The sequence below is a fragment of the Loxodonta africana genome, chromosome 2 (assembly GCF_030014295.1).
Source record: "Loxodonta africana isolate mLoxAfr1 chromosome 2, mLoxAfr1.hap2, whole genome shotgun sequence".
NCBI lineage: Eukaryota > Metazoa > Chordata > Mammalia > Proboscidea > Elephantidae > Loxodonta > Loxodonta africana.
Genome location: NC_087343.1, coordinates 214,911,139 through 214,937,837, shown reverse-complemented (window position 1 = coordinate 214,937,837; position 26,699 = coordinate 214,911,139). Strand labels below are relative to the sequence as shown.

Below are 26,699 nucleotides of genomic sequence, written 5' to 3'. Positions count from 1 at the left end.
TGAGTCAGTTCCAACTCATAGCGACCCCACGTACAACAGAACGAAACACTGCCAGGTCCTGCACCATTCTCACAATCGTTATGCTCGAGCCCACAGTTGCAGCCACTGTGTCAATACATCTCGTTGAGGGCCTTCCTCTTTTTCACTGACCCTCTACTCTACCAAGCATGATGTCCTTCTCCAGGGACTGGTCCCTCCTGATAACATGTTCAAAGTACATAAGACGAAGTCTCGCCATTCTTGCTTCTAAGGAGCATTCTGGCTGTGCTTCTTTCAAGACATATTTGTTCTTCTGGCAGTCTATGGTATATTCAATACTCTCCACCAACATCTATAGTTGTGGTAATCCCATTTGGGAATAAGGCTTTCTTTGTTATGTTAATAAGGCCATACCAGCGTAGGGTGTGTCTTAAACCTAATAATTTCTGAGACAGAAAGAGATCAGAGACAGAAGAGAGCACACCTTGGGGTATGTTAGATGCCACAGGAAGATTGTCAAGTGATGGAGGAGCACCAGGGCTAAAGGAGCTGAAAGAGACGAGGATATTCCCCCAGGGCCGACAGAGAGAGCATTCCCTTACAGCCAATGCCCTGAATGCAGGCTTCTAGCCTCCAGAACTGTGAGAAAATAAATTTCTGTTTGTTAAAGCCACCCATTTGTGGTATTTTTGTTACAGCAGCACTAGATAACTAAAAAAACCCAAAACAAAAACAAAAACAAAACCCATTGCTTGGAGTTGATTTTGACTCATGGTGACCCCATAGGACAGAGGAGAACTGTCCCATAGGATTTCCAACGAGCACGTGGTGGTTTTGAACTAACCTTTTGGTTAGCAGCTGTAGCTGTTAACTACTATGCCACCAGGGTTTCCACTAGATAACTAAGACATTCGTTATGTGCCTCACACCGTTCTAAACACTTTTACAGATATTAACTGATTTAATCCTCACGACAGCTATATGAACAGGTACTATTGCTGCCTGTTTACAGATAAGGTGACCAGGCCCAGAGAAGTTAAGTCACGTGCTCAAGCTGGTCTGACACCCAGGCAGGCCATTCTCTGAGCCATTCAGGGCAGGGTGCCAAATGTTTTAACCCAGTTGCTGTCGAGCTGACTCCAACTCATGGTGACCCTGTGTGTTTTGCAGTTGAACTGTGCTCTATGGAGTTTTCAACGGTTGGTTTTTTGGAAGTAGATTTCCAAGACTTTCTTCCGAGGAGCCTCTGGATGGACTCAAAACTACATCCTTTGGGTTAGCAGCCAAGTGCTTAACTGTTTGCACCACCCAGGGAGTCCAATAGGTGTTTTACATGTGCAAAAACAGCTTGGCCAGGGACATTACTCAGTACAAATGCCCTTCAGTAGGGTAACTTCCCTATTACCCATTCTCTTAACCAAGAGTCAGAACAGGACAAAAGAAATAGCCCTAATCCTGAGAAGGTCGCTAAGAGGCACAAAAGAACTGGACCAGCTTCATTTTGGAGAAGCATCACAGCCCACCAGGCAGGTAGGAGTCAGCAGGCCATTTTTGCCTCACAAAGAGCAAGCAAGAGTCAGCAGAGGGAGTGCTGTCTTGCCCAGTGCACACAGAACAAACAGAACCTCTGTCAACTGGCCACAGAGTGGTCAGCAGATTCATCTTTTATACTTCTTTTTCACAAAAACAAAAGTTGTGTCTCAGAGAAAACTATTTTGATGATAAGCTCCATGTGTATTTTATCTACAGCATAAGATGGACAAAAGCTTTTTTACAAATAAAAGCAGCTCTGTCACCTGATACAGGAAGAAAATGAGTAAGTGGCAAAACCCCTGCAGCAAAAGAGTGGACAAGACCAAGTGACCGTCTGTGCCTTCTAACTCAGTGCTCCTTATAATCTACTCCTTTTTTTCACAAATAACGCACCCATGTAAATAACACGTTCACATATATAACTCACATATATAACTTGGGGAACATCATGCTTACGAAAATGGCATCGGGAGGGGGCTGCACAGTTGGCAAAAATGTAGAGAAAGTGTGTTATTTGCGTAAAAATACAGTATATCTTCTCTCAGACAACTAAATTATGAGATAGAGTGAAGAGGCAGTGGAAGAACTCTCGCCTTTTATGTGCGAGACCCAGGGTAGATGCCCAGCCAACGCACCTCACCTGCAGCTGAGGCAGCGCTCCCCCACGGTGCTATATTAAAAATCATGTTTTCTTTGCCTGGCTTCCTCCCCTCCCACAGTGTTGTATTGAAAAACCCTGTTTCCTTTGCTGAGCTTCCGCCTGCCCCGCCCCCAGCTTTGCATCTGAATCTTGATTTTGCTTGGTTATATGGAAACCCCATTGCACCTGCCTGGGTAGTAGGATTAAGAATGTTGCTAATGTAACTTGTATGAACTCCCTACTTGTAAACCCTTTTAAAAGTAACTTGCCTCCCTGCCCTTGGCCAGCAGTCTTGGCAGCAGCAGCTCTGAGTGACTCCCTTCCTTGTACAATGAAATAAGGTGTCTTTCCTGTTCTCTCACCTTGGTCTTGCGTTCATTGGCCAATACAAGTCATGGCGAGCAAGAACCTGGGGTTTCCACCTGGTAACAGAGCCACCACCTGTCAGAGGTTTGTGTGTTGCTCTAATGCTCAGCAGGTTTCAGTGGAGCCTCCAGACTAAGACGGACTAGGAAGACAACAGTCTGATCCACAACTGATCACGGGGCGGCACAGGACCAAGCAGTGTTTTGTTCTGTTGTGCATGGGGGTGCCACGAGTCAGGGGTTGACCTGAGGGCAGCTAACAACAACAAAACGACTGGGCAGAAGCTGGCCCCTCAGCCCTCCTGGAAACTCCCACCTGAGCCAACGCTAGCAGCAACATTCCACCTGTTTTTCTCACAGCCCCGTGGTGTTGACACAAAACATACATCTCCGAAGTGCTGAGTCTTACTTTCCTTTTTGAATACTTCCCCAAGTCACACAGCGAGCTCCCAATACGTCTGTGTAACTAACTGGTCTCCCTTTTAGACTAAACCATGGCCCCTCTGAGCTAGTGACTCCACACCAAGAGAAAAAGCTATGTGAGCCACGGCTGATTGACTGAGGCAGGAGGGAGAGTGGGGGAGATGGAAAGCCTACACGACGCAAAATACCTTTAAAAAAAAAAACTTTTTTTTTTAAAGGTATTTGATACTCTTAAATGCGTAGCTTGGAAGAATAAATGCTTAATTCTTGGACCTTGGTTAAGATAAGCTAGACCTATACATGTTGTGGAATAAAAGTTCATCTTTCTTAACACCAATGTTCACTGCAGCACTATTCACAACAGCAAAAAAGTAGAAACAACCTAAGTGTCCACCAACAGGTGACTGGATAAACAAAACGTGGTCTGTCCAGACAACAGAGTACTACCCAGCCATCAAGAGGAATGAAGCCCTGATACATGCTACGACCTGGATGAATCCTGAAAACATGATGCTGAGTAAGAGCAGTCAGACACACAAGGGCAAGTATTACACAATCCCACTTATATGAAATAGGCAAATGTAGAGAGATCAAAGCTTAGTGGTAGTTACCGAGGGGTGGGAGGGAGAGAGAAAGGGGGAGTCATTGCTCAGGGGCACTGAGTTTCTGTTCATGGTGGTGGAATAATTTGGAAAAGGATAATAGCTGGTTGTACAACTTGATGAATGCAATCAATGTCATGGAATTATACATGTAAAAACTGTTGAAATGTTTTGCTATACAGTAAAACCTGCCAAAGCCAGAACCTGTGTAAGGCAGAAACCTGTCAGAGGAGGAAAAGGCAAACATTCTCCACTAATAAGTGGTGATAGAAAAGTGGTACGACTGTACCCTATCAAAAGGAGAAAACTTGTGAAACCTGGAAAAACAAGGCAGTCCCATTGAGTTCCGGCTCTCACAGTACTCTACATATTTTTACAACAATAAAAATTTTTTAAAAAGGCTCATCTTTGCTACAGGAGTAAGCATCTGTGGTGTGTGATCTGTCTGAGTGCCATGATGACAAGAGATTATTAGGCTCTGGAGTCAAACACATCAAGTTTCAACCCAGCTCTTGGTGACCTCAGGCAAATGTCTTACCCTTGCTCAACCTCAGTCACTCTCTTCAAAATGGGTATAATAAGAGAACCAATCAGACATGTTGGAGGATGACATTACATGACACATACAACACACTTGGCATCAAATAATTGCTTTAAAAAAAAAAAGGTCAGCCATTAATATTAACAACAGTGAAACCACACCAGGATCTGAGTCTTCCTTCAGTCTACTTGACTGAGAGCCTTTTCTTCCCTCGGTGCCCCCAGAGCCTTGCCCGTGCCTGTGGCACAGCAGATGTTCACATCTGTCTCTGAATTAACACTGAAAGCTCTCACCTTTAGGTTGGAGAGAGACAGTCACCTCACTAATGCCCCCACCTCTTTGGTTCTTTGAAAATAGCGATCACATATCTGTCTGTGGGCACGTCCGGGGCTGTAATGACGGCTGGAGATTCAGAGTGAGAAGACGGAAGATGTTTGCCCATCGTGGTGCTCAGGGAACTAGGTGTTAGGCTATGACAGCGGATGGATGGCTCAGCAGAGGGAGGAGAGAGGAGCACTCTTCTCACTGATGCACACAGGACCGTAGGTACAAGCGAGGCCCAGAGCCTGCTTCAACCCCTTCATTTTACAGAGGAAAAGACCCAGGCCCAAATGGCAGAAGGGGCTTGTCCAGGGACCTAGGCAAAAAGATGGAGGAGGGTGCCCTATTTATTTGAAAATAAAATCTAAATTCAAGGATTGAAAAAACATCCTTAAAAGTAAACACCGTGTGTGCTCTGTAGGCACATACACAGACATGCACAACAGGGGCTCAAAGGTATTTTCGTAACCAAAATATTCAAATTATTGGAGCAAAACCACTCAGTGGCCTCCTGATACACTAACCACAAAACATGACTAACGTACTTCAAGATTCTAAAATCCCTAAGATTAAATTATATTCAGAATCATTCATTGATTGTGTTACTGTGTTTTAATTCTCTGAAAACCAATAACCTGTATTTAACAGGATGGTAACTTTTGACCCGGCCACTTACTGTGCCAGAAAAGAGCCCTAAACGCTTTCTAAAAGCCAGTAGCTGTCCAGTTGATCCTGACTCTTGGCGCCCCCTTGTGTGTCAGAGCAGAACTGCATGCCATAGGGTTTTCAATGACCGATTTTTCAGAAGCAGATCACCAGGTCTTTTTCCCGGGCACCTCTGGGTGGACACGAATCGCCACCTTTTTGGTTAGCAGCCAAGCGTGTATCCGTCTGCACCCCCCAAGGACTCCAAGCCATTTCTAGCATTACCTATTTCCGGCTTGTCAAGCAGGCTGATGAGGATGCGGAAAGGTTTCAGGTAAGCATGATGGCGTTCCTCCACATCGACACCTGAGAAGTTCTGGTGCAGTATTTCGGTCAGGCCCTGTTATTTATGGAGTCTCATGTTAGGATATTAGGATGACAGTACAGCATGACATTAATGGTAGTTCTAAGTGTTAAATACTCTGGGATAAAAAAGAAAACCAGTGAACAGCAGGCGACCAGTCCACTGCAGTTCTCCCATTCAGGTACTTCGGAACATGCAACGTCTACTGTGAGGTCCAGTAAAGAAGCCCCCTGAAATGTCATGATCAAGAATACCCTGGAGAATCCTCACCCATTAAGGATGGGAATGCAAAATGGCATAGCCACTGTGGAAAACAGTTTGTTGGTTCCTCAAAAAGTTGAACATTGAACTACCATATAAGCCAGCAATCCTAATCCTAAGTAAATACCCAGGAGAATTAAAGGCAGGAGTGCAAACAGAAACCTGCACGCCAATGTTTACTGCAGCACTTTTCACAACAGTCAAAGGTAGAAACAAGAGAAATGTCCATCAACAGCCAAATGGATAAACAAAATACGGCATATCCATACAAGGGAATTTTACACAGCCATAAAGAGAAGTGAAGTCCAGATGCACGCCACAACATGGATGAACCTTGAAAACACCATGCTGAGTGAGGTAAGTCCGTATGCTGTTACGATCTCACTTACATGAGATAAGCAAACACAGAGAAAACAAAGATTGTTAGTGGTTACCAGTGCTTAGGGGGCAATGAGTTCATGGTAACAGTGGTGGAATAACTTGGAAAAGGTTAGCGATAACGGTTGTATAATATGAAGAATGTAATCAATGCCACTGAATTTTACATGCAGAAATTGTTGAATTGTTGAATATTTTGTAATGCATATTTTCACCACACACACACAAAAAGAATGCCCTGGATGAGGCTGACTGTCCAGAAGCATTCCTTTACCTCAACTAGAAGATCCTTCGAGTACTTTTCAAAAAAATAAGAGGACTGGTCTTCATAAGAAGTTGAGATTTCAGATTCTGGCACAATAGTGTTGCCTTTAATATCCGAACCTATAAGAGAGTTGTAGACAGATCTATAATTTTCAAGTCCAACATATTGTGGTAAAGTCTCATATTCTGATATTTCTAAAAATATAACTCTTTCAACAGGAAACCAAAATCAGATTCATAAACACCAGGTAACATTTTTTTTCTTCATCGAGACAAATTCTGACAGTGGTGTGCAGGGATTATGCAGGCAGAATTCCTTCTCAACAGGAATCAAGTTAGTTTGTTCCAAGAGTCTTCCCTAATGGTCTTTAACAATGATAGACTATTGTTGTCAACTGTCATCAAGTCGCTTCTGACGCATGGTGACCCCATATGGGCAGAGTAGAACTGCTCCATATGGTTTTCAACCCTTCAAAAGCAGATTGTCAGGCCCGCCTTTTGAGGTGTCTCTGGGTGGGTCCCAATCACCAACTTTTCAGCTAGTACTTGAGCATTTAACCCTCTTTGTTACCCAGGTCACAATTACGATTACAGGTATATAACAGAATGAGGAAAATCTTTAAAAAGCTAGTATTTGTTTACACAGCACTATACAAAATCAAGAGTCCCTTGGTAGTGCAAACAGTTAACGTGCTCGGCTGGGAACCAAAAGGCTGGAGGTTTGAGTCCACCCAGAGACATTTTGGCAAAAGGCCTGGTGATCTACTTCCAAAAAATCAGCCATTGAAAACTCTACGGAAGACAGGTCTACCCTGACACACGCGGGCGCGCCATGAGTTGGAGTAGACTCAACAGCACCTGGTTTTTACGTGAAATCAAGGCATTCCCACAGGTAAGCCCTCATTTTCAGCCTCACATAACTGAAGTCCTCAGGACAAGGAGGAGCATCCTCAGGGTACAGGTAAAGAATCTGGGGCCCCTGGGGACAGCTAAGGTAGTCAGGTGGCGCTGAACTCAGCCCCGTGTACTTTCTACAGACAGCATGTCCAGTCCCACTAGGAACAGGGCCATGCCTTTAACATATTCATCCTTTCCATAAAAATGCTTAAAGAGAAAAATATTCCTCTCAAAATCCTTACTAAGCTTCCATGTAATGACTCCCTAAGTTTTATAAGAAGGAAAAGGAGAGAAGAGAAGGTTAAGAGGATTTTCTGATGTTAGTGTGATGATATTTACGTGTTGAGGGTAAAAACAGCTGTGAAGTCCTTTAACCTGTTTCCAAACCAACTTTTCTTAGGCACATGAATAGGGGCATTGATAAAATGCTTAGAAGTGCCTTTTGCTACCTTTTCATTAGTGAACCAGTTTGCCATTGAATCACTCCACCTCATGGTGACCCTACACATGTCAGATTAGAACTGTGCTCTACACAGTTTTCAATGGCTAGTTTTTGGGAAGTAGATGGCCAGGCCTTTCTTCCGTGGTGCCTCAGGGTGGACTTAAATCACCAACCTTTTAGGTATCAGCAGAAGGTGTTAACTGTTTGCCCCACCCAGGGACTCCCGCTACCCTTAAGCTCAGCCATTTCCAGGACTCTGTCCTGTGAACCCTCCCACCCAACAGTCATGGCTGTTCCCGTCATTTCCAGGACTCTGTCCTGTGAACCCTCCCACCCAACAGTCATGGCTGTTCTCCTACAAACTGACAGGGTCTCCACAAAAACACACGCTCACACACAGAAACACAAGCCCAGGATTCTCACACTCTTCGAGAGTTATCCTTCTGTCTCCTCAAAACATGTCATTCCCTTTATCCAAAACCTTCTCCTTTACTTACACTTACCCACAATGTTTGTGGGTTTTCTCTCAAACACGCCTTATCCCATGAACCTCCTCCACAGCAACACGCTTCTGCTTGAATAAAGTTTAGCTACAATTTGTGTGGTATTTCAAGCTTCTTAAAATGGAATTCAACAGGTGTTTTAGCAATCCCATTTATTATTTCCCTTATTTTTACAGTAACTGCAAAATAACCAAAGCTAAAGTATAGGCAACAGGATTCAACAGACGGGCGCCATACTCGCTCAGCGTGTCATCTTTCCACACTTCGCCACTCAGAAATCCATCACCAAGGTGGAAACTTATTCCAGAAGTCAGTCCTAAAAGGTTTTGTTAACTCAGACTTTAAATCACTGCGTGCTGCTCAGTACCTAGTAACCACGCATAGAGTCTTCTGTTCAGAGACATTTCTCTTCTCAGGAGGGTCTGGGTGGCCGCTGAGAGAATATGTACGATATCAGATCTAAGCAGAGGAATGGTTCTCTCATCAGGATCCTATTAAAAGGACAGAGAAAACTTTACTATAAGAGAATGTAAAGTACATTACTGACTTTTTGACATGCAGCCAGCCCTACCTTAAAAACAAAAAACCAAACCCGTCATTGAGTCGATTCCAACTCATGGCAATAGAGTAGAGCTGCTCCATAGGGCTTTTCTTGGCCGTAATCTTTATAGGAAGGTGCCCTGGTAGCATTGTGGTTAAGTGCTCAGCTGCTAACCAAAAGGTCGGCGCCTGGAACCCAACCCTCCATGGGAGAAAGGTGTGGTAATATGCTTCTGCAGAGATTATAGCCCAGGAAACCCTATGGGACAGTTCTACGTTGTCCTAGAGGGTGGCTATGACTCAGAATCAACTTGATGGCACACAACAACAGCAACAACAAACCTTTACAGAGCAGACCACCAGACCCTTCTTACATGGCACCACTGTGTAAGTTTAAACCATCAACCTTTTGGTTAGTAGCCAAGAGCAAATCGTTTGTGCCACCCAGGGACCAGACAGCACTTCCTTACACGTCTACAAAGCTCTATCTCAACAAGGTAGTTCTCAAAACGAGATGGTCCTTCATATGTTGGGCAAGGAAAGAAGCTATTTGATGTTTGCTATGGAAATACCATGTTCACAAAAATGAACACAGACTTTAATCTGTCCAAAGCAAACAGTGACCACTAAGTGGCTGAGCTCTCCTCTCGAGATAAAACGGCTTGATATTTGTCACTGCCACCCCACATCCTCAGGAAACACCATGACTTACCCTGAAGAATACCAATGACTTACCAGACAGGTATAAAATGGGAAGAAGAACAAGACAATCTCCAGATTATTTCTCTGCACCAGAACGTTTGAGTCCAACAGTGATGCACACAAAGACTTGACCTGTGAGTGACACAATGGCACCAAACAGTTCATTACAAAGACAAAACCAAAACAAACCCATTGCCGCTGAGTTGATTCTGACTCACAGCGACCCTGCAGGACAGAGTAGAACAGCCCCATACGGTTTCCAAGGCTGTAACCTTTATGGAAGCAGACTGCCACATCTTTACCCCACGGAGCAGCTGGTGGGTTTGAACCACCCACCCTTCAGTTAGCAGCCAAGCGCTTTAACCACTGTGCCACCAGTGCTCCTTCTTACAAAGACATTTATCATCATGTCATAAAAATGAAAGTGGCTTTACCTGGGAATCTTGAAATCCCAGTGCTAAATCACCAGGAACAGAAGAACAAGGGGTAATGAGGGGTGGGGAAGGAAAGGTGGGTCCTGGCTCTAGGTGCTACATAGCTGTGTGGTCCCAGGAGCATGCTCAGCTACAGACCCCACTTCTTCCACCTGAGAGTCAGAGGGGTTTGGACCAGAGGGTCAGGTTCTAAGATCTCAACTTCTATGATCCCAAACAGGAACATCCTTAGGTTTCCTTAGGGATCTTAGGTTAGACCAACACCCTGAAGATACTTGGCCAAATGGATTTCAAATCAATTCAATATGTTATTTCAAGTGTCTTTTCTGAATATGAACAGGTGTACTACAGATGCATACAAGACGGGAAAATCCACAAAATAAATGCAAATAAAGAGCTATTTCAGAAGAGCTTTGAGAATTCAGGAGAGGGTCAGATCTTTCAGCTGCAGAGAAAAAGTGAGCTCAAAGGGCAGGTAGGATCTACAGCCAGACCTTGGAGAAGGGAGGGGACAGTGGGTGCAAGAGGAAGGAATGGCCGGAGCAACGATGCATCATCCCAGATGTGCGCAGCCAGCCCCATCAGGCCATTCAAGGGTGTGTAGAGGGCCTGAGGGGTGCCGGGGTGGTGCAAACTGTTAACATGCTCAGCTGCTAACCAAGAGTTTCGAGGTTTAAGTCCACCCAGAGATGTCTTGGAAGAAAGGCTTGGCAACCTACTTCTGAAAAGTAGGTGGAGTGCAGTTCTGCTCTGACACGTATCGGGTCACCATGAGTTGGAGCTGACTTGACAGCAACTAGAGAGGGCCTGAAAGGGGAGGGTAAGGAATTTGGTGGGTTGGGAGCAGACTGTTAAAATACTCTGGAATTTGGCCTTAAATCTGTAGGCAGCAGGAAGCCAGACAACTTTTAAGGCACAGGAGAGATACGAGCAAAGCTACGCTTCAGGAAAGCAAATCCTTTAACAGTCGCTAAGGGCTGGGTAGGTGGAGGACGGGATGGTAAAGAGGTTATAAAATTATGTTCTGATTGAGGAGCAAGATGTGAGAAGCTGATGCACGGCAGTGAAAATGGAAAGAAAGTCTTAAATAAAGCTGAGGAACAGGAGAGAAGGAACCTATTTACGAGGGTCCCTCATACCCCCAGCACTGTGCTTGGTGTTGGCACCGATGCTTTCATTTAATCCTGAGTCTATGGGAGGACAGATCTACTACCCCCACTTTACCGAGAGGAGGGGACTTAGAAGGGTAATTTACAAGAAGCCGCAGAGCTGGAATTCAAAACCAGGACTTTCTCACAGAGGCGTTCAATTTTGAACGCTTTACGTTGGAACTGTGGGTTCACCACTAGGTGGCAATAGACAGCAGGCCATTAAGAACAGACGAGGTCACTCAAGGGCAGGGGGGAAGAGAAAAGGGAAGTCACTGAGGCGAGAGCACCCCTGAGGGCCTGAGCACAGACTCCTACAGAGTCCTGACCTTTTGGGTTTGCGAACAGCCAAAGGAGGAGGTGACAGCAGGAAGAGCTGTCCGTGGGACAGAGGCTGGAGGAGAGAGCTTCAGCGTGCAGGGCGAGGTCCGTGTGAAACAGGGATGGGGAAAACAGTTTGAAAAGAAGATTTTAGCTAAAGCGACCAACTGTGCAGAGTTCTCCTGAGTGTTGTGTACAGCGAACTGAGCTGCGGAGGAGGCCTTAGATGTGAGCAGCGCTTACTTGAATATATCAATTCTAATGCACGTGTTAAAAATTCATCTGAAGTATCTGTCCACAAAAAAAAAAAAAAAGATGAATTTTTTTTTTTATTGTGCTTTAAGTGAAAGTTTAGAAATCAAGTCAGTCTCTGTGGATGAATTTTACAGCAGCTTTATTTATAACTGCCGAGAACTGGAAGTAACCAAAATGTCCTTCAGTTGGTGAATGGATAAACAACTGTGGTACATCCATACGGTGAAACATTAATCCAGCAATGAAAAGAAAGAAATTATGATGTCACAAAGACATGGAGGAACCCCAAATGCATGTTGCTAAGTGTCATGGATTGAGCTGTGTCCCCTAAAAATATCTGTCAACTTAGCTGGGCCATGAATCCCAGTATTGTGTGACTGTCCACCATTTTATGTGATCTTCCTATAGGTTGTAAATCCTATCACTACAATGTAATAAGATGGATTGGCAGCAGTTATATTGACGAGGGCTACAAGATTAGGTAGTGTCTTAAGCCAATCTCTTTTGAGATATAAAAGAGAGAAGCGAGCAGAGACATGGGGACCTCATACCACCAAGAAAGCAGCGCCAGGAGCAGAGTGTATCCTTTGGACCTGAGGTTCCTGTGCTGAGACGCTCCCAGACCAAGGGAAGACTGATGACAAAGACTTTCCTCTGTAGCCGACAGCGAGAGAAAGCCTTCCCTTGGAGCTGGAGCCCTGAATCTGGACTTCTAGCCTACCGGACCATGAGAGAATAAACTTCTCTTTGTTAAAGCCATCCACTCGTGGTATTTCTGTTACAGCAGCACTAGATGACTAAGACACTAAGTAAAAGAAGCCATTCGGAAAAGGCTACCTACTGTATGACGCCAACTGTATGACATTCTGGAAAAGGCAAAACTAAAGATCAGTGTCTGGCAGGGGCTCAGGGGGAGGGGAGAGGGATGAACAGGTAGAGCACAGGGCATTTTTAGGGCAGCAAAACAATTCTGCATGACACTGGAATGGCGACACTAGACATAATACATTTACCAAAACCCCTAGGGCTGCACGGCACAAAGGGTGAACCTTAATGTGATCTATGAAGTTTAGTTAATAGTAATGTATCAGTATTAGTTCTTGGGAAACCCTCGTGGCGTAGTGGTTAAATGCTACGGCTGCTACCCAAAAGGTCAGGGGTTCGAATTCACCAGGTGCTCCTTGGAAACTCTATGGGGCAGTTCTACTCTGTGCTATAGGGTCACTATGAGTTGGAATTGACTCGATGGCAATGGGTTTGGTTTTTTTAATTGGTTCTTCACCTGTAACAAACATGCCTCACTAATGTAAGGTGTTAATAATAGTAGACACTGTGCAGGGAGGCTGGGGGTAATATGGGAGCTCCATGCTTGATGCACAATTTTCTAGAAACCAAAGACTGCTCTAAAAAATAAAGTATTAAAAAAAAACCCAAAACTTATTATGATTATGTATTTTGTAACAGTGAGCTTCCTCCTGGTCCTGCCCAACTCATCAAGACACACTCTGGACGCTGAATGCCTCCGTTTGCCCCGCTGCTCCCACCCCCATGGGCTCAGTGACAAACCTGTACCCGGGAGCCACGCCTGCGCCCCAGCAAGGCACACAGCACCTACCGTAAGCTGGTAATCTGTCCCCAGCATGAACTTCTGCTCCTTGCCTGGTGCATGGTGGTTGATGTGACCCACGACAAAGAGTGAGGCTGGGAGGCGCACAGCCGGGCTCGCCAGGACACTGCCCCAGAGGGCAGAGTAGAACACCTCCCTGCCGACCACCACGGACAGCCTCAGCAGCAAAGCGTCTGTTCTGTTCACCAGAGAGGAAGAGATTCGACAGCTTAATCCGTGGCCCCATCTCACCTGAATGCTGCTGTGTGAACACTTGGCCAATGTTCACAGCTCACTCTTCCTGGCCACGGAGAATACCCCCTCTGTTAGTGTTCTGAGCTGCTGCCATCTCTTGCCCTTATGCTCCTGTCCACCTGCCAGCTGTCACTGAAACTGCTGCTAAAACAAATGCCACCTGTTGCCAAAACAAATACCATCGGGAGGGAAGAGTCTGAGTGGCCGGGTCACCCTCATGCATGGCCCCACCACGGACGCTGAGGTACCAGTAGAAGGTGCTTCCATCCCACAAAGGGGACAAGCAGTCATCCATGCTAGACAAATGAGGGGAAGTCACTAACTTGTCGAAAGGACGAATATTGCATGTTTCCATTTATGTGAACTGTCTAGGACAGGCATGAATATAGAGTCCAACATTTATTAGTGGCGACCAGGGATGGCTGGGAGGGGAAAAGGGCATGCTTAGGGGACACTGAGCTTCTGTTAAGGGTGGCAAGAAAATGTGGAAAAGGATGGTGGTGACAGGTGAATGACGTGAGGAACATAACTAACTTCACTGAATTGTACACGTGAAGAATGCTGAAATGGCAAACGATTCGCTGCATATGTTTACCACAGTAAAAATAAAAAAGATCCCAGGCATAAATTGGATACTCAATAAACATTTGTTGCATGGAAAAAAAAAAAAAGCTAACATGACTGACTTAAAAAAAATTTTTTTTAAGATGTAAGTAATTATAAAGACAGCTCCAGCTTGAATGGTCAAAAACGTGCCAAGTGATATTTGACTTTAGAAACTCTGGGACCAAATTTCACTTTTGTGTAAGTTCCATAAGGAGCCCTGGTGGCGCAATAGTTAAGTGCTTGACTGCTAACTAAAAGGCTGGCAGTTCGAACCCATCCAGTGGCTCCTTGGGAGAAAGGCCTGGCAATCTGTTCCCATGGAGATTACAGCCCAGCAAATCCTAGGGGGCAGTTCTACTCTGTCACATGGGGTCGCTGTGAGTTGGAATCGGCTCGACGGCTCCTAATAACAACATAAATTCCGTAAAGCAGGAACACTTTCCATCTCCCACAGCACCGCTATCTGCTGACACCCACACTGTGATGCCCTCAGCCTGAGGTCTGATGTTTATGCATCTCTCATCTTTATCTGCGTCTACCTGAGCACCTTAACCTGTGTGCATTAGGAAAAGCAGCTTTGTCAGGGGAGCAGGGCTTGTTTTTCCACTTCCACTGGCTTGGGACCCTGCTCTGCTCAGAGTGTTCCTGCAGGTGACTGACGTGCCTGCTCCAATAATTGGAAGCAACCAAGATGTCCTTCAGCGGGTGAATAGATAAACTGGAGTACATCCATACGATGAAACATTAATTCAGTGATAAAATTTTCAACACTGCCTGGGCAACAGCATCTGCCAAGGAGACAGCAAAGGCAAGTTCCCACAAAGGGATCCACTTAATGACTGATCTGACCCAAAATCTGAAAGCATTCCATTTCTCATAGGTTTCCTATTATTTTCAAAGAAGACAGAAAAAAGTTACAGAAGGACTAAAAACCAGTTGCTGTCAAGTCGAGTCTGACTCATGGCAACCCCACGTGTGTCAGAGTAGAACTGTGCTCCATAGGGTCTTCAATGGGTGATTTTTTGGAAGTAGATTGCCAGGCCTTTCTTCTGAGGTGCCTCTGGGTGGACTTGAACCTCCAACCTTTTGGTTAGCAGCCAAGCCCAGTGTAATGTGGTGGTTACCCAGTGTCTCAGTCTCCTTGGGCTGCCATAACAAAACTCCACAAAGCGTGTGGCTTATAAGAACAGAAACTTGCTGTCTCCGAGATCTGCAGATAACAGTCCAAATCAGGGTGTCGGCTGTGTTGACTCCTTCTGCAGGCTCTGAGGGAGGAACTGTCCCTAGTGTCTCTCCCAGCTTCTGGTGGCTCCCAGCACTTTGGGAGTCTTTGGCTTGCATCTGCCTCCACAGTCACATCTCCTGACTCTCCCTGTCTGTTCTCCTCTTTAATGAGACACCATTCGGATGGGATTAGGACTCACTCTGCCCCAGTATGCCCTCATGTCAGCCTAACTGATAACATCTCTAAGACCTTATTTCCAAACAAGGTCACATTCACAGGTACAGAGATTAGGGCTTCGACAGATCTTTTTAGGAGACACAATTAAATCCATATCACCCAGGTTTCTGGAGTCCACCCTCCTGGGTCCAAATCCTGGTTCCAGTGTTTCTGTTGAAGCCAGGACAAGTTTAACTTCCATGCAACCCAGGACCCAGCTCTAAGAAAAAGTGTCCCTGCCTCTGGGTGGGAGATGTTGTGAGAGATAAGTGAGAATATAAATGTGACATTGCAGGAAACACTGCCTGCAATTCCCGACAGCTCTGTGTTGTGGTTAAGGTTGTGTGTCAACTTGGCTTGGACATAATTCTCAGTGGTCTGGCAGTTACGATGCAGTGTGGCAATTACGTAATGATGTAATCACCCCCATGATGAGATCTGATATAAAGTAATTACCTCCAGGATAGGATCTGTTATGAGCAGCCAATCAATTGAAATGGAGTTTCCTTGGGGTGTGGCATGCATTCAACATATATGGACTTTCTGGCAAAACTGGCTGGCTTTTGCTCACTCTAGATTCTGCATCCTGCTCGTCATCTGACCTCTGGTTCTTGGGACTTCAGCCAGAAGCCTGCCATCTTACCTGCTGATCTTGGGCTCATCAGCCCCTACAACTACTTGAGTCAGGAGAAGCCTCCAGCCTGATGCCTGACCCATGGACTTGGGACTTTCCAGCATCTACAACTGTGTGAGTCATTTCCTAGATATAAATCTCTCTCTTTCTATATATATACATATATGGAGCCCTGGTGGTGTAGTGGGTAAGAGCTCGGCTGCTAACCAAAAGGTATGGCAGTTTGAATTCGCCAGCTGTTCCTTGGAAACTCTTTGGGGACAGTTTTACTCTGCAGTATAGAGTCTCTATGAGTTGTAATTGACTTGGCAATGGTTTTCTTTTGGGGGTGGGTGGGTTTATATATGTGTGTGTGTGTATATATATATACACATATGCACAGACACACACACTTCACTGGTTTTGCTTTCTAGAGCACCCAGCCTAAGACAGTCTGTTTCCTGGTACATCCCCAGTGCCTAGAGAAGTGTCTGACACATAGCTGACACTCAAAAGAACCATCAGAGGAATGTTGTGCTTTCCATTCTATTTTAGCCCAAACCGTCTCCAGCTTATTTTTCAATGGTCAGTTCGGTCTACATAAAAATACTTCATACAAAATTACCTACTACCTTTTTGTATTAAAAATGAATTTTGTCCCCCTTAGAACTAGTCTAAGCCTTTTTATTTCATAAAATATTAGTAGTAAATGATGCATGGTGTCTTCTTTTCATAAACACACACACACACACACACAAAAGCATTTAGGAAAAGCACACTGAACTTAGTGGCTGAAGATATTGACTGTTCTTCTATTAAGGCTGAGCAAGCAAATACAGGTTAGCTCTGTCCAGCTCTGAAAACAATGTAGCAAGGGCCCTAATTTTAGGCAGAAGCACCACTTAGCCGCTGTGGCTATGGCAAGATAGGGTAGGGCTGGCCCTGTGTTCCCAGGGCACAGGCAGCACACCCCTGAGCAGACAGGATGGTGCCAAGCTAGGAAGAACTCCTACAACAACAGGCTAATTTAGGAAGCCCCTGGAGTGCTCCTCTCTCTCCAAGGATGCCTCTCACAAGAAAACCAAAGTGTAGATAAATTCTAACTCAAGCACACTAAAATCACTCCCTCCCCCCTCCCCCGCCACTTTGCTTTCAGCAGTGTATTCCTGTCACGGATTGAATTGTGTTCCCCAAAAAATGTGTGCATCAATTTGGTTGGGCCATGATTCCTGGTATTGTGTGAATTTCCTATATGTTGTAAACTCCTGCCTCTATGATGTTAATGAGGGAGCATGGGCGGCAGTTGTGTTAGTGAGGGAGGACTCAACCTACAGGGCTGGATTATGTCTTGAGGCAATCTCAAGATATAAAAGGAAAGAGAAGTAAACAGAGAGGGGAGACCTTGTACCATCAAAAAAGCAGTGCCAGGAGCAGGGCGCATCCTTTGGACCCGGGGTCCCTGTGCCTGAGAAGGTCCTAGTCTGGCGGAAGACTGAGAAGGCAGACAGAGAGAGAAAGCCTTCCCCTGGAGCTGACACCTTGAATTTGGACTTTTGGCCTACTTTACTGTAAAGGAATAAATTTTTCTTCGTCAAAGCGATCCACTTGGGATATTTCTGTTATAGCAGCAGTAGATGACTAAGACAATTCCCAAAGCATGTTCCACAATTTCTGGCCACTGGAGATGTTCTGCAGAAGAGAGCTCCCTGTCACAAAGCCCAGGACATGCTGCTCCCGCCATCCCTTCTGCAATATTCAGAGTATGTCGGCTAGCTTTCTTTACTAGTCTTTATTCTCTAACAGTCTCATTTTATTGATGGTTCAGTGGTAGAGTTCCATCTTCCCTGTGGGAGAACAGAGCTCAACTCCTGGCCAATGCACCCCATGTGTAGCCACCACCCATCTGTCAGTGAAGGTTTCCATGCTGCGATGATGCTGAACAGGTTTCAGGGAAGCTTCCAGACTAACATGAACTACGAAGAAGGGCCTGGTGGTCTACTTGCAAAAATCAGGCACTGAAAACCTCATGGATCACAACATTCTGATCCATAACAGATGGTGGGGACAGCGCAGGACTGGGCAGCGTTTTGTTCTGTTGTGCATGGGGTTACCATGAGTCCGGGGCCAACTAGATGGCAACTAACAACAAAGACAAAAATTTAAATGATACGACGGTGGAGAAAAGGCAATTACAACAGGCTACCCCCATGGAAGAGCAAAAACTCAGTAACTGACACAGAGACAGGAAGGCGCCCATGTGAAGACGAAAGCAGAGACTGGAGTGATGCTGTCACAAGCCGAGGAACACGTGGGGCCACCAGAAGCTATAACAGGAAGGAAGGATCCTCCCCTAGAGCCTTTGGAGCAGGCATGGCCCTTCGATACCTTAATTTCAGACTCTTAGTGTCCAGAACTGCGAGAGAATGAATTTCTGTGTTTAAAGTCAAAAACCCAAAAGTAAAAACAACAAAAAAAACCTACTCAACTTTCTACTGAGTAAGAGTTACTCAAGAATTACTCATCTCATCTTGTAGTTAAATTCCAAAGTTAGTGAGCAGAGTTTAGAGTCCAGATCTCTGAACTTTTCTACTCAAAACAAACCAAAACCAAAAAACAATAAAACCCCAAACCCTACTTCCCCTGCTTCCTCGTTCACTCTAGCTGCAGGTTTCTCTGCCTCCTGCAAACACCAGCTCATTCGAATGGCTACTTAACTTAAAACGAGTGACCAAAAAAAAAAAAAAAAAAAACCCTTGCTGTCAAGTCAATTCCGACTCATAGCAATTGTGATGGTTAAGACTGTGTGTCAACTTGACTGGGCCATGATTCTCTGTGTTTTGCCAGTTTTATAATGTTGTGATCACTTCTCTGTTGAAATCTGATATGTGATCACGCCCATGATGAAATCTGCTGAGTGGTACTGGTGGGGGCAGGGCCTGTAGCGGCTCACCAGCACTTCAGCATTTTTCTCTCCATCCTCCACCACCTATTTCCTTCCTCCTCACCTTACCAAGGTTTTTGGCTTGTTCTGGATCCAGGAGCTGCCTCCTGTCTGACCTCTGGTTCTCGGGACTTGAGCTAGCAGCTTACCTGTCAATCTTGGGATTCGTCAATGTTTATAGTCTGTGAGCAAGAGTCCTGCTCTCTGACCTGCCGATCTTGGGTTTGCCAGCCCCTGCAGCTATGTGAATCAGGAGAAACCCTCAGGTCTTGTCTGCCGACCTTGGGGATTCCTCGACCTTCACAGCCTGTGAGTGGGAGCCCTGCTCTCCGACCTGCCAATCTTGGGTTGGCCAACTTCTGTGGCTGCGTGAATTGGGAAAGGCCTCTATCCTAATCCACAGACTTGGGACATTCTAGTCTCTACAATCGCTTGAGCTGTTTCCTTGATATAAATCTCTATATATTTATACGCTTCACTGGTTTTGCTTCTCTAGAGAACCCAGCCTAAGACAGCGACCCTATAGGATACAGTAGAACTGCCCCATAGGATTTCCACGGAGCAGCTGTTGGATTCGAACTGATTTTTTTGGTTAGCAGCTGAGCTCTTGACCACTGTGCCACCAGGGCTCCAAGTGAGTGACACGGGCTGTAAACCCCCAGCATTTCACAAGCCTGGCCCTGCACTCACTTGCTAAATAGACAGTCACTGCAAGCTGTCACCAGACCTAACAGCTTCTGGTACGATACTGAGCAAGCAGGGAAGGGCCAACAGTGCATCTGCCATAATACAATCAGATCCAGCTCCACAGAAGGGAGAAGACGGTCTAGAACCAGCACAGCTTATCACCATGGTCCCTGGGACTGTTCAAACCAACTGCTGATGCAGATTTCTGAGCTATTTAAATTGCTGGCATTACTGACATTTGGGACCAGGTAATTCTTTGTGGTGGGGGCTCTCGTGTGCATTCTAAGATGTTGGACAGCATCCCTGGCCTCCACCCACCAGATGCCAGCAGCACCAATCCCCAGTGCGACAACCAAAAATGTCTCCAAATGTCCCTGGGGGACAAAATCACCCCCAGTTGAGAAGCACTGACTTAATGAGACTCTCTAGTGGGCTGTGTTTCTCATAAACCATTTAAAAACATGCTCCTCCCCCACCCCCCAAATCTTCTTGTCTTAACGCAGCAAAACAGAGCTACGCAGCTATTTCATGAAAGGAATTCTGGCCAGAAGTACATATTTGCAGGCCTCAAGGGGTTAGAGAGTGAATAGTAAGTCCTAACATTAGCCAACATTTCCATTCCTATGGGTCACCAAAAAAGCACAAACCTGGTGCTGTATCCGCCTGCACAAAGCTTGGTGAGTCACCCAGACTTTATTAGCCCTAACCTGATTCACCCCTTTGTAATTCCTACCAATATGGGCATAGTGAACCCCCATGTACCCTCCCCCACAGAGAAACAAACTCATCCGCGTCTCCACATTATTTGCTGGGAATGTTTGACTCAATCACCAAGCACATTTAAGAAACTAGCATGGATACAGCAACAAAAAATCCTGTGCAGCCACCGGAATTAGTGAGTGTGCACACCCGTTCACAGGTGTTACCTTCAGTCTCCACTTGCAAAGCTAATAACTGAGAATTTCTGGTGCTGCAGACATGGAGCTTGGTTTTCTGTCACAGCAGAATCCATTCAGTGATTCATGCAGCTCTTGGTTCAATGCCAAGAAGTCACAAAGTCAGCGATGGAAAAAATGCATGTTAAGCAACTAAGGCAACTGTTCAAATGAACCCTCACTTACCAACTAAGACAACAAACAAAAACACCCAAACTATTCATATGCTCCTAGTGTGATTCACTCTCACAGATTTAAAAAAGTTCAATAAATTATGGGAATTGCCGTGTTCATCTGTCAGATGATGGAAAAAAATTTACGCACACATGCAAAAACACCTACATACACAAACACACTCTTCACACACCCACACACCACGTGCATACAAATACACACATACACACCACATACATATTCACAGCTGTTATCAAAGCATGAATGTAGCTGAAGTTCTAGAAAGAGCCCAGGAGTAGGAGTTTGAGAGACATGGACATGACCCCTCTCTGACCTTTACCATTCATTAACCCAACACCCACTTACTGAGTCTCACTACACACCAGTCACAGTGCCTGGTGCTAGGGTTGAAGTGGCAACAAGACAGGCCCCACCTGCCTCAAGAGGAAATTATGGTAAAGGTGGACTCTCCACTGGGAAACTGCAACCACCAGATCTAGGTGAAAGCTTAAAATGGCCAAAATGCAAATTTTTAGTTGGGTTTGCGAAATTCCAGTATAGATTTGGTGAAATGTGCCCTTGGTCACCAGCCACAATCCTTCTATCCATTCTGATCACCTGGCTTCCTTGAGTTGACGGGGGAGCTCCAAGTAGACCTCTGGGCATACGATGCCTCCTTGCCCTGACCCTCAGTCACAGCAGGCATGGTAGGGGCATGGGGCGGGGGGCGTGGAGGTGAAGAGCTGGACCTCTAGCATGAGGAAATGCGGGTACTGCAATATGAAATCAAACGGACACTTTTGCAAGCATGAGGGTTTCTAAGTTTCCCAGGCAGGCTGCATACTGGCTCTTAAAACAGGTCCTTTTATCAGAGGTTAATCTCCGTGGCATCTTTTGGAATAGTTAATACACTGGAAGTGAGTTCTTACATTACAATTCTTCAGAAAAACTGAATATTGTATATACTCATTACGCCAGTCTGACAGGATATGAGTATTCTCCCATTCTTAAGCAGTTACCAAAAAACCATGTGAACTTTGGGGTCTCTGAGCTTTATGTGTTGCTCCAAGGTACAGTTGGAATTTGCCAAGATGTTCTGCTTAGCATCATAATGAATTGCCTTTTCAAGCTCTGCCCATCAATGAAATCTACCTTTGATTTTTTTATTGAGAATCAGCCTCATACAACTGACAGAACAGGACTTTAAGATTCTACCCATGTGGGTTAGAATCCCAGCTGATGACCAGGTGACCCTGGGAAACTTTATTACTTTCTGACTCTCACCTGTAGAATGGGGTAATTCCTGGGGCAGAGGAACAAAACATGATAATGTGCACAGCACAGACTGCAAGCGTCCAGTAAGTGTGCACATCTCCTCCATAAAAGGAGCCATCTTAAGAGCGCATGTTTCCTTATTCATACCTTCCATAAAACGACAATATTACAAACTTATAGCAGGATAGGATGCAGGAGACTGAACTCCACATTACCACCTCCCTCCCTAACTAGCCTCATTTCTCTAGGTAAAGGACTTACTCTCTTTAGACGTGGGAGTTCCCCTTTGGTAAAGAAGATGCACTGAAGCTCCCAAGAGAACAAAAGTGTTTTGTCAAGTAGACAGCACTGTACCGCTATCAACACTATATCTCTACCTTCCCAAGCTTCACCACTCTCTGCACTTCTTAAAATCTATTTTATCTGAGATTAGAATTGCCATTCCTGCTCTTTTTTGGTAGCTGTTTGCTTGATATATTTTTTTCCATCCTTTGACTTTTAATAAATTTACATCTTTGTTTCTAAAGTATGTCTCTTGTGGACAGGACATTGATGGATCCCGTTTTTTTAATAAATTCTGTCACTCTCTGTCTCTTTACGGGTGCATTTAGGCCATTTACATTCAGTGTAATTATTGATAGCTGTGAGTTCACTGCTGTCATTTTGTAGTGCTTTTTTCTTGTGGTGCTGATTTTTTTTGTTGTTGTTGTTCCTCTTACTCTCCTGTGCTGAATTCCTTTTGATGGTGGATTTTTCTTTTTCATTTCTTTTGTTTTTGTAGATTTTGTTTTTATTGAGACTTTATGTTTTTCTTTATTTTGATAAGTAGGTTTGTTAACTTTCTTTGTGGTTACCTTGAAATGTATCCTTATCTTCCTAGGTTTGAACCAGTCTATGGGCTTTTTTTTTTTTTTTTTGCCTTGCCTTCCTCTCCATTAGAAAGTTCTATACCTACACCATTTGTTCTCTCTTTTATTGTTCTGATGTAGTTGTCATCTATAGATTAACCTCTCTGGTTCCCTGTTGTAAATCTTTTGGTTTTGGACAGTCCTTGAGAGTTCATTTCCTAGGTTGGTATCTGGCTAGTACAATCTTGCATCCTAGATTCAGGCTGCGGTTTGATGTTATTTGTTCTCAAACTGAAGGACTCCCTTTAATAATTCTTGTAAGTTTGGTTGGTTTTTAAATATTCTCTTAATTTCCATTTATCTGGAAAAGTCCTAATTTCACCATCATATTTGAACAAGTTTTATAGGATATATTATTCTTCGTTTGCATTTTTTTTTCCCCAACGTTTTATGCACATCATCCCACTGTCTTCTTGCCTGCCTGGTTTCTGCTGAATAATCAGAGCTTAGTCTTACTGTTGCCCCTCTATATGTGACTTTTTGTTTTTTTTTTGAGCTGCTCTCAGGATTCATTCTCTGTCTTTGGTTTTAGGGAGCATGATTATGATAAGTCTTGGTGATTTTTTTCTGGGATCTATTTTATATGGGGTTCATTAAGCTTCTTGAATGATCAGCTTTTCATCTTTCACAATATTAGGGAAGTTTCTATCAGCAGTTCTTCAAGGATCCTCTCTGCGTTTTCTGTTTTCTGCCCCTGTTCTGGAACTCCGATCACTTGCAAATTTTTGCTTTTGATTGTATCCCACATAATTCTCAGGGTTTCTTCATTCTTTTTTCTGATTTTTCCTTAAAGTTATATCCAAGTGCTTGTCTTCAATTTTGCTGATCCTGTCTTCCATCATTTCAAACTTGCCCCTCAGCCCTTCTATGACACTGTCCATTTCTGAAATCTTGTTTATTTTTTAGACTTCTAATTGTTGTTTTTGTATGATTTCTTGTTGTGAATTTATTTTGTCATTTTGTTCCTGTATTATTTTCCTGAATTCTTCCATTTTTTTTTGTCTGTCTTTTCCATGAATTTGTCTATTTTTTATTTTTTTCTGCTTTTTGTTTCAATCCTTGGATAGCTCTGAATATGAGAGATTTGATTTCCCTACCAGGTAGTTCTAGTGCCTTTTCTTCTACTGGTAAGCCATCTGGAGTTTTATTTTGGATGCCTACTGGAATCATCCTGTCCTGTTTTTTAAATATGTTTTGATAGCGTCTGCTGTCTTCAGGACATTCAATAATTATCTTTGTTTATTCATTGTAGATTTGTTTGTTTCATCCTGCTTTTTTGTTTTGTTTGGTTATAACTGAATAGGTGGGCTGTGCGTTTTTTTTATTTGTTTGCTTATCTGTGAGTGTGATACTTCTCACCTCCTTGTCCAATGGGAAGATCCAGGTGAAAGGGAGGGACTGGGATAGGTTGTTTGTGGCAGGGCTGACAGGGTGGGCTGGGAGTCAGTGCAGGTCAGGTTCTGGTAGGCCGTGCCTATGTTCCTCAGAGGTGTGATATTCAGCACACAGCAAGTAGGCAGGAAGGAGGGGGGAGACTGTGATGTGTGCAGCTAAGAGGGGTATGGGAAAGAAGAGAGAGAGGAGAGAGAAATAGGAGCCAAAATAAAACAAAACAAACAACAACAAAAAAAAAGAGTGCTAAAAAAAAAAAAAAAAAGAGTGCTAAGGGAGCTTTCCATTGGAGTGGGGAGATGAGAAACCTAGAAATGGAGAAAAACAAAAAGAAAAATAGAAAATAAATAAAAATCAGAAAAGGACAAAAAAAGGAAAGAAAAGCCCCCAGAGATCCCACCAGTGTGGCTGTGCAGACCGGAAGTGGCTCCCAGGCCATGCAGTACAGCCTGGCAGAGATGTCACACAGTGCCAGGTATTCATGAGACTGGAAAGAGAGATGAGAAACTGAGAAATGAAGAAACACAAAAAGAAAAAAAAAAAAGGAAATGCTGCCAGGGATCCCAATGGCCCGGCTGTGGTGACTGGGGAAGTGGCTCCGAAGCCATGCAGTATAGCCCAGCTAGAAGGGGCTCCCAAGCCGTGAAAAGAAAAACAAACAAACAGAACAGAACAAAAGAAAAAGGCCCCCAGTATAGCCCAGCTAGAAGGGGCTCCCAAGCCGTGAAAAGAAAAACAAACAAACAGAACAGAACAAAAGAAAAAGGCCCCCGGGGATCCGACCTGCATGGCACTGTGGAACACGGAAGCAGTTCCCCAGCCAACAGCCCTTCACAGCCTTTCGAGAAGAAGCAAAGATGGCACACAGAGCCAGTATTTGAGGGGAAAAAGGGGAAGGAGGTGAGAAGAGGGAAGAAACCAAAAGAAGCAGAAGAAAGAAACACCAACAACAAAGAAATGGCACTGAGGGAGCTGGCCAGCGTGGGTGGGGAGAATCCAAGCAGCACAGAGCTGGAGCCAGTGCCTCCCAGCCAAGAAACTGCAGCCGGCAGAAAGCAGTGGAGGCTGAGCCTGGGGAAGAAGCGTGGGGGTAGGAAAGCGTATCGCTGGGTACCAGGTACTCTGTCTCCTCCTGGGAGCTCTGTGAAGCTGGTTTCCCATACTCCCTGTCTGCCGATCTCTGATGTGGGCGGGGCGAATCCAAGTGGCACAGAGTCAGCGTTTCCCGGCCGGCCAGCTGAGTGACTGCAGCCAGCTAGGAAGCGGCAGAGGCCGTGCAGTGGGGAGAAGGATGAGGGCTGCAAAAGCATGCATCTCTGGTTACCGGCTGCTCTGTCTCCTGTTGGGAGCTCTGCAAAGCTGTTTTCCCGTACTCCCTGTCCACCGATCTCTGACAAGAGTCCAAGACGGCGAATCTGGGCTGCGTTAGCTGACAGGGGACCTCCGCTCATAGCTCTCCTTGCTCTCTGCTCTCTGTCAGTTTCTTATTCCATTCAGTGCTTGGCTGAGTTCTTTATCTCTTCATTTGATGCTCTGGGTTCCAGGATTAACGTTTGTCTGTTTTACTGAGTTTTTCAAGTCTTTGCTGTGGAGGCATGGTGTGGTGCTTTTGTCTATAGCGCCTTGTTGGCTCTGCCTCCTCTCTGTGCACTTCTTTTCCAGTTTCTTATGGTGTAACAGAGTCCCTGGGTGGTCAAGTTCACCCAGAGGTGCCTTGGAACAAAGTTCTGGTAATCTGCTTCTAAAAAATTAGTCACTGAAAACCCTATGCATGTACACCAACGTTTGTTGCAGCACTTTTCAAAACAGCCAAAAGATGGAAACTACCGAAATACCCACCAATAGATGAATAAATAAAATGTGGTATAAACACACAATAGAATATCACTCAGCCATAAAGAGAGATTCAGTTCTGATACATGCCACAACATGGATAAACCCTGAAAGCATTATGCTGAGTGAAATAAGCCAGTCACAAAAGGACAAGTACTGTATGATCTCACTTATATAAAGTAAAAATATATATAAACCAAACCAAACCCAGTACTGTCGAGTCGATTCCAACTCATAGCGACCCTATAAGACAGAGTAGAACTGCCCCACAGAGTTTCCAAGGAGTGCCTGGCGGATTTGAACTGCTGATCCTTTGGTTAGCAGCCATAGCACTTAACCACTACGCCACCAGGGTTTCCAAATATATATATATATAGAAAGCAAAAATTATCCATGGTTTTACCATGGGTGGGAAGAAGAGAGGAAGGGACAGTTTTTTAGGGGACACTGAGTTTGTGTTAATGGCGGCAGAATA

The 26,699-nt window shown here is 44.7% G+C and overlaps 1 protein-coding gene across 4 annotated transcripts in view; it reads right to left on the bottom strand.

The window, feature by feature from the left end:
* Positions 1 to 26,699, bottom strand: part of DOP1B (DOP1 leucine zipper like protein B) — a 155,950-nt gene that overhangs the window by 78,347 nt on the left and 50,904 nt on the right. For 2 of the 4 annotated variants that reach the window (XM_064279441.1, XM_064279440.1), the window contains exons 5-9: positions 13,174 to 13,363; positions 9,434 to 9,532; positions 8,526 to 8,649; positions 6,327 to 6,436; positions 5,335 to 5,449 (exon numbers count right to left, since the gene is read on the bottom strand). In XM_064279441.1, the coding sequence (XP_064135511.1) occupies positions 5,335 to 5,449; positions 6,327 to 6,436; positions 8,526 to 8,649; positions 9,434 to 9,532; positions 13,174 to 13,363 (638 nt within the window). Of the gene's footprint in view, positions 1 to 5,334; positions 5,450 to 6,326; positions 6,437 to 8,525; positions 8,650 to 9,433; positions 9,533 to 13,173; positions 13,364 to 26,699 lie in introns of those variants that run through there. The other 2 variants (XM_023559085.2, XM_064279443.1) reach the window with 2 other exon arrangements.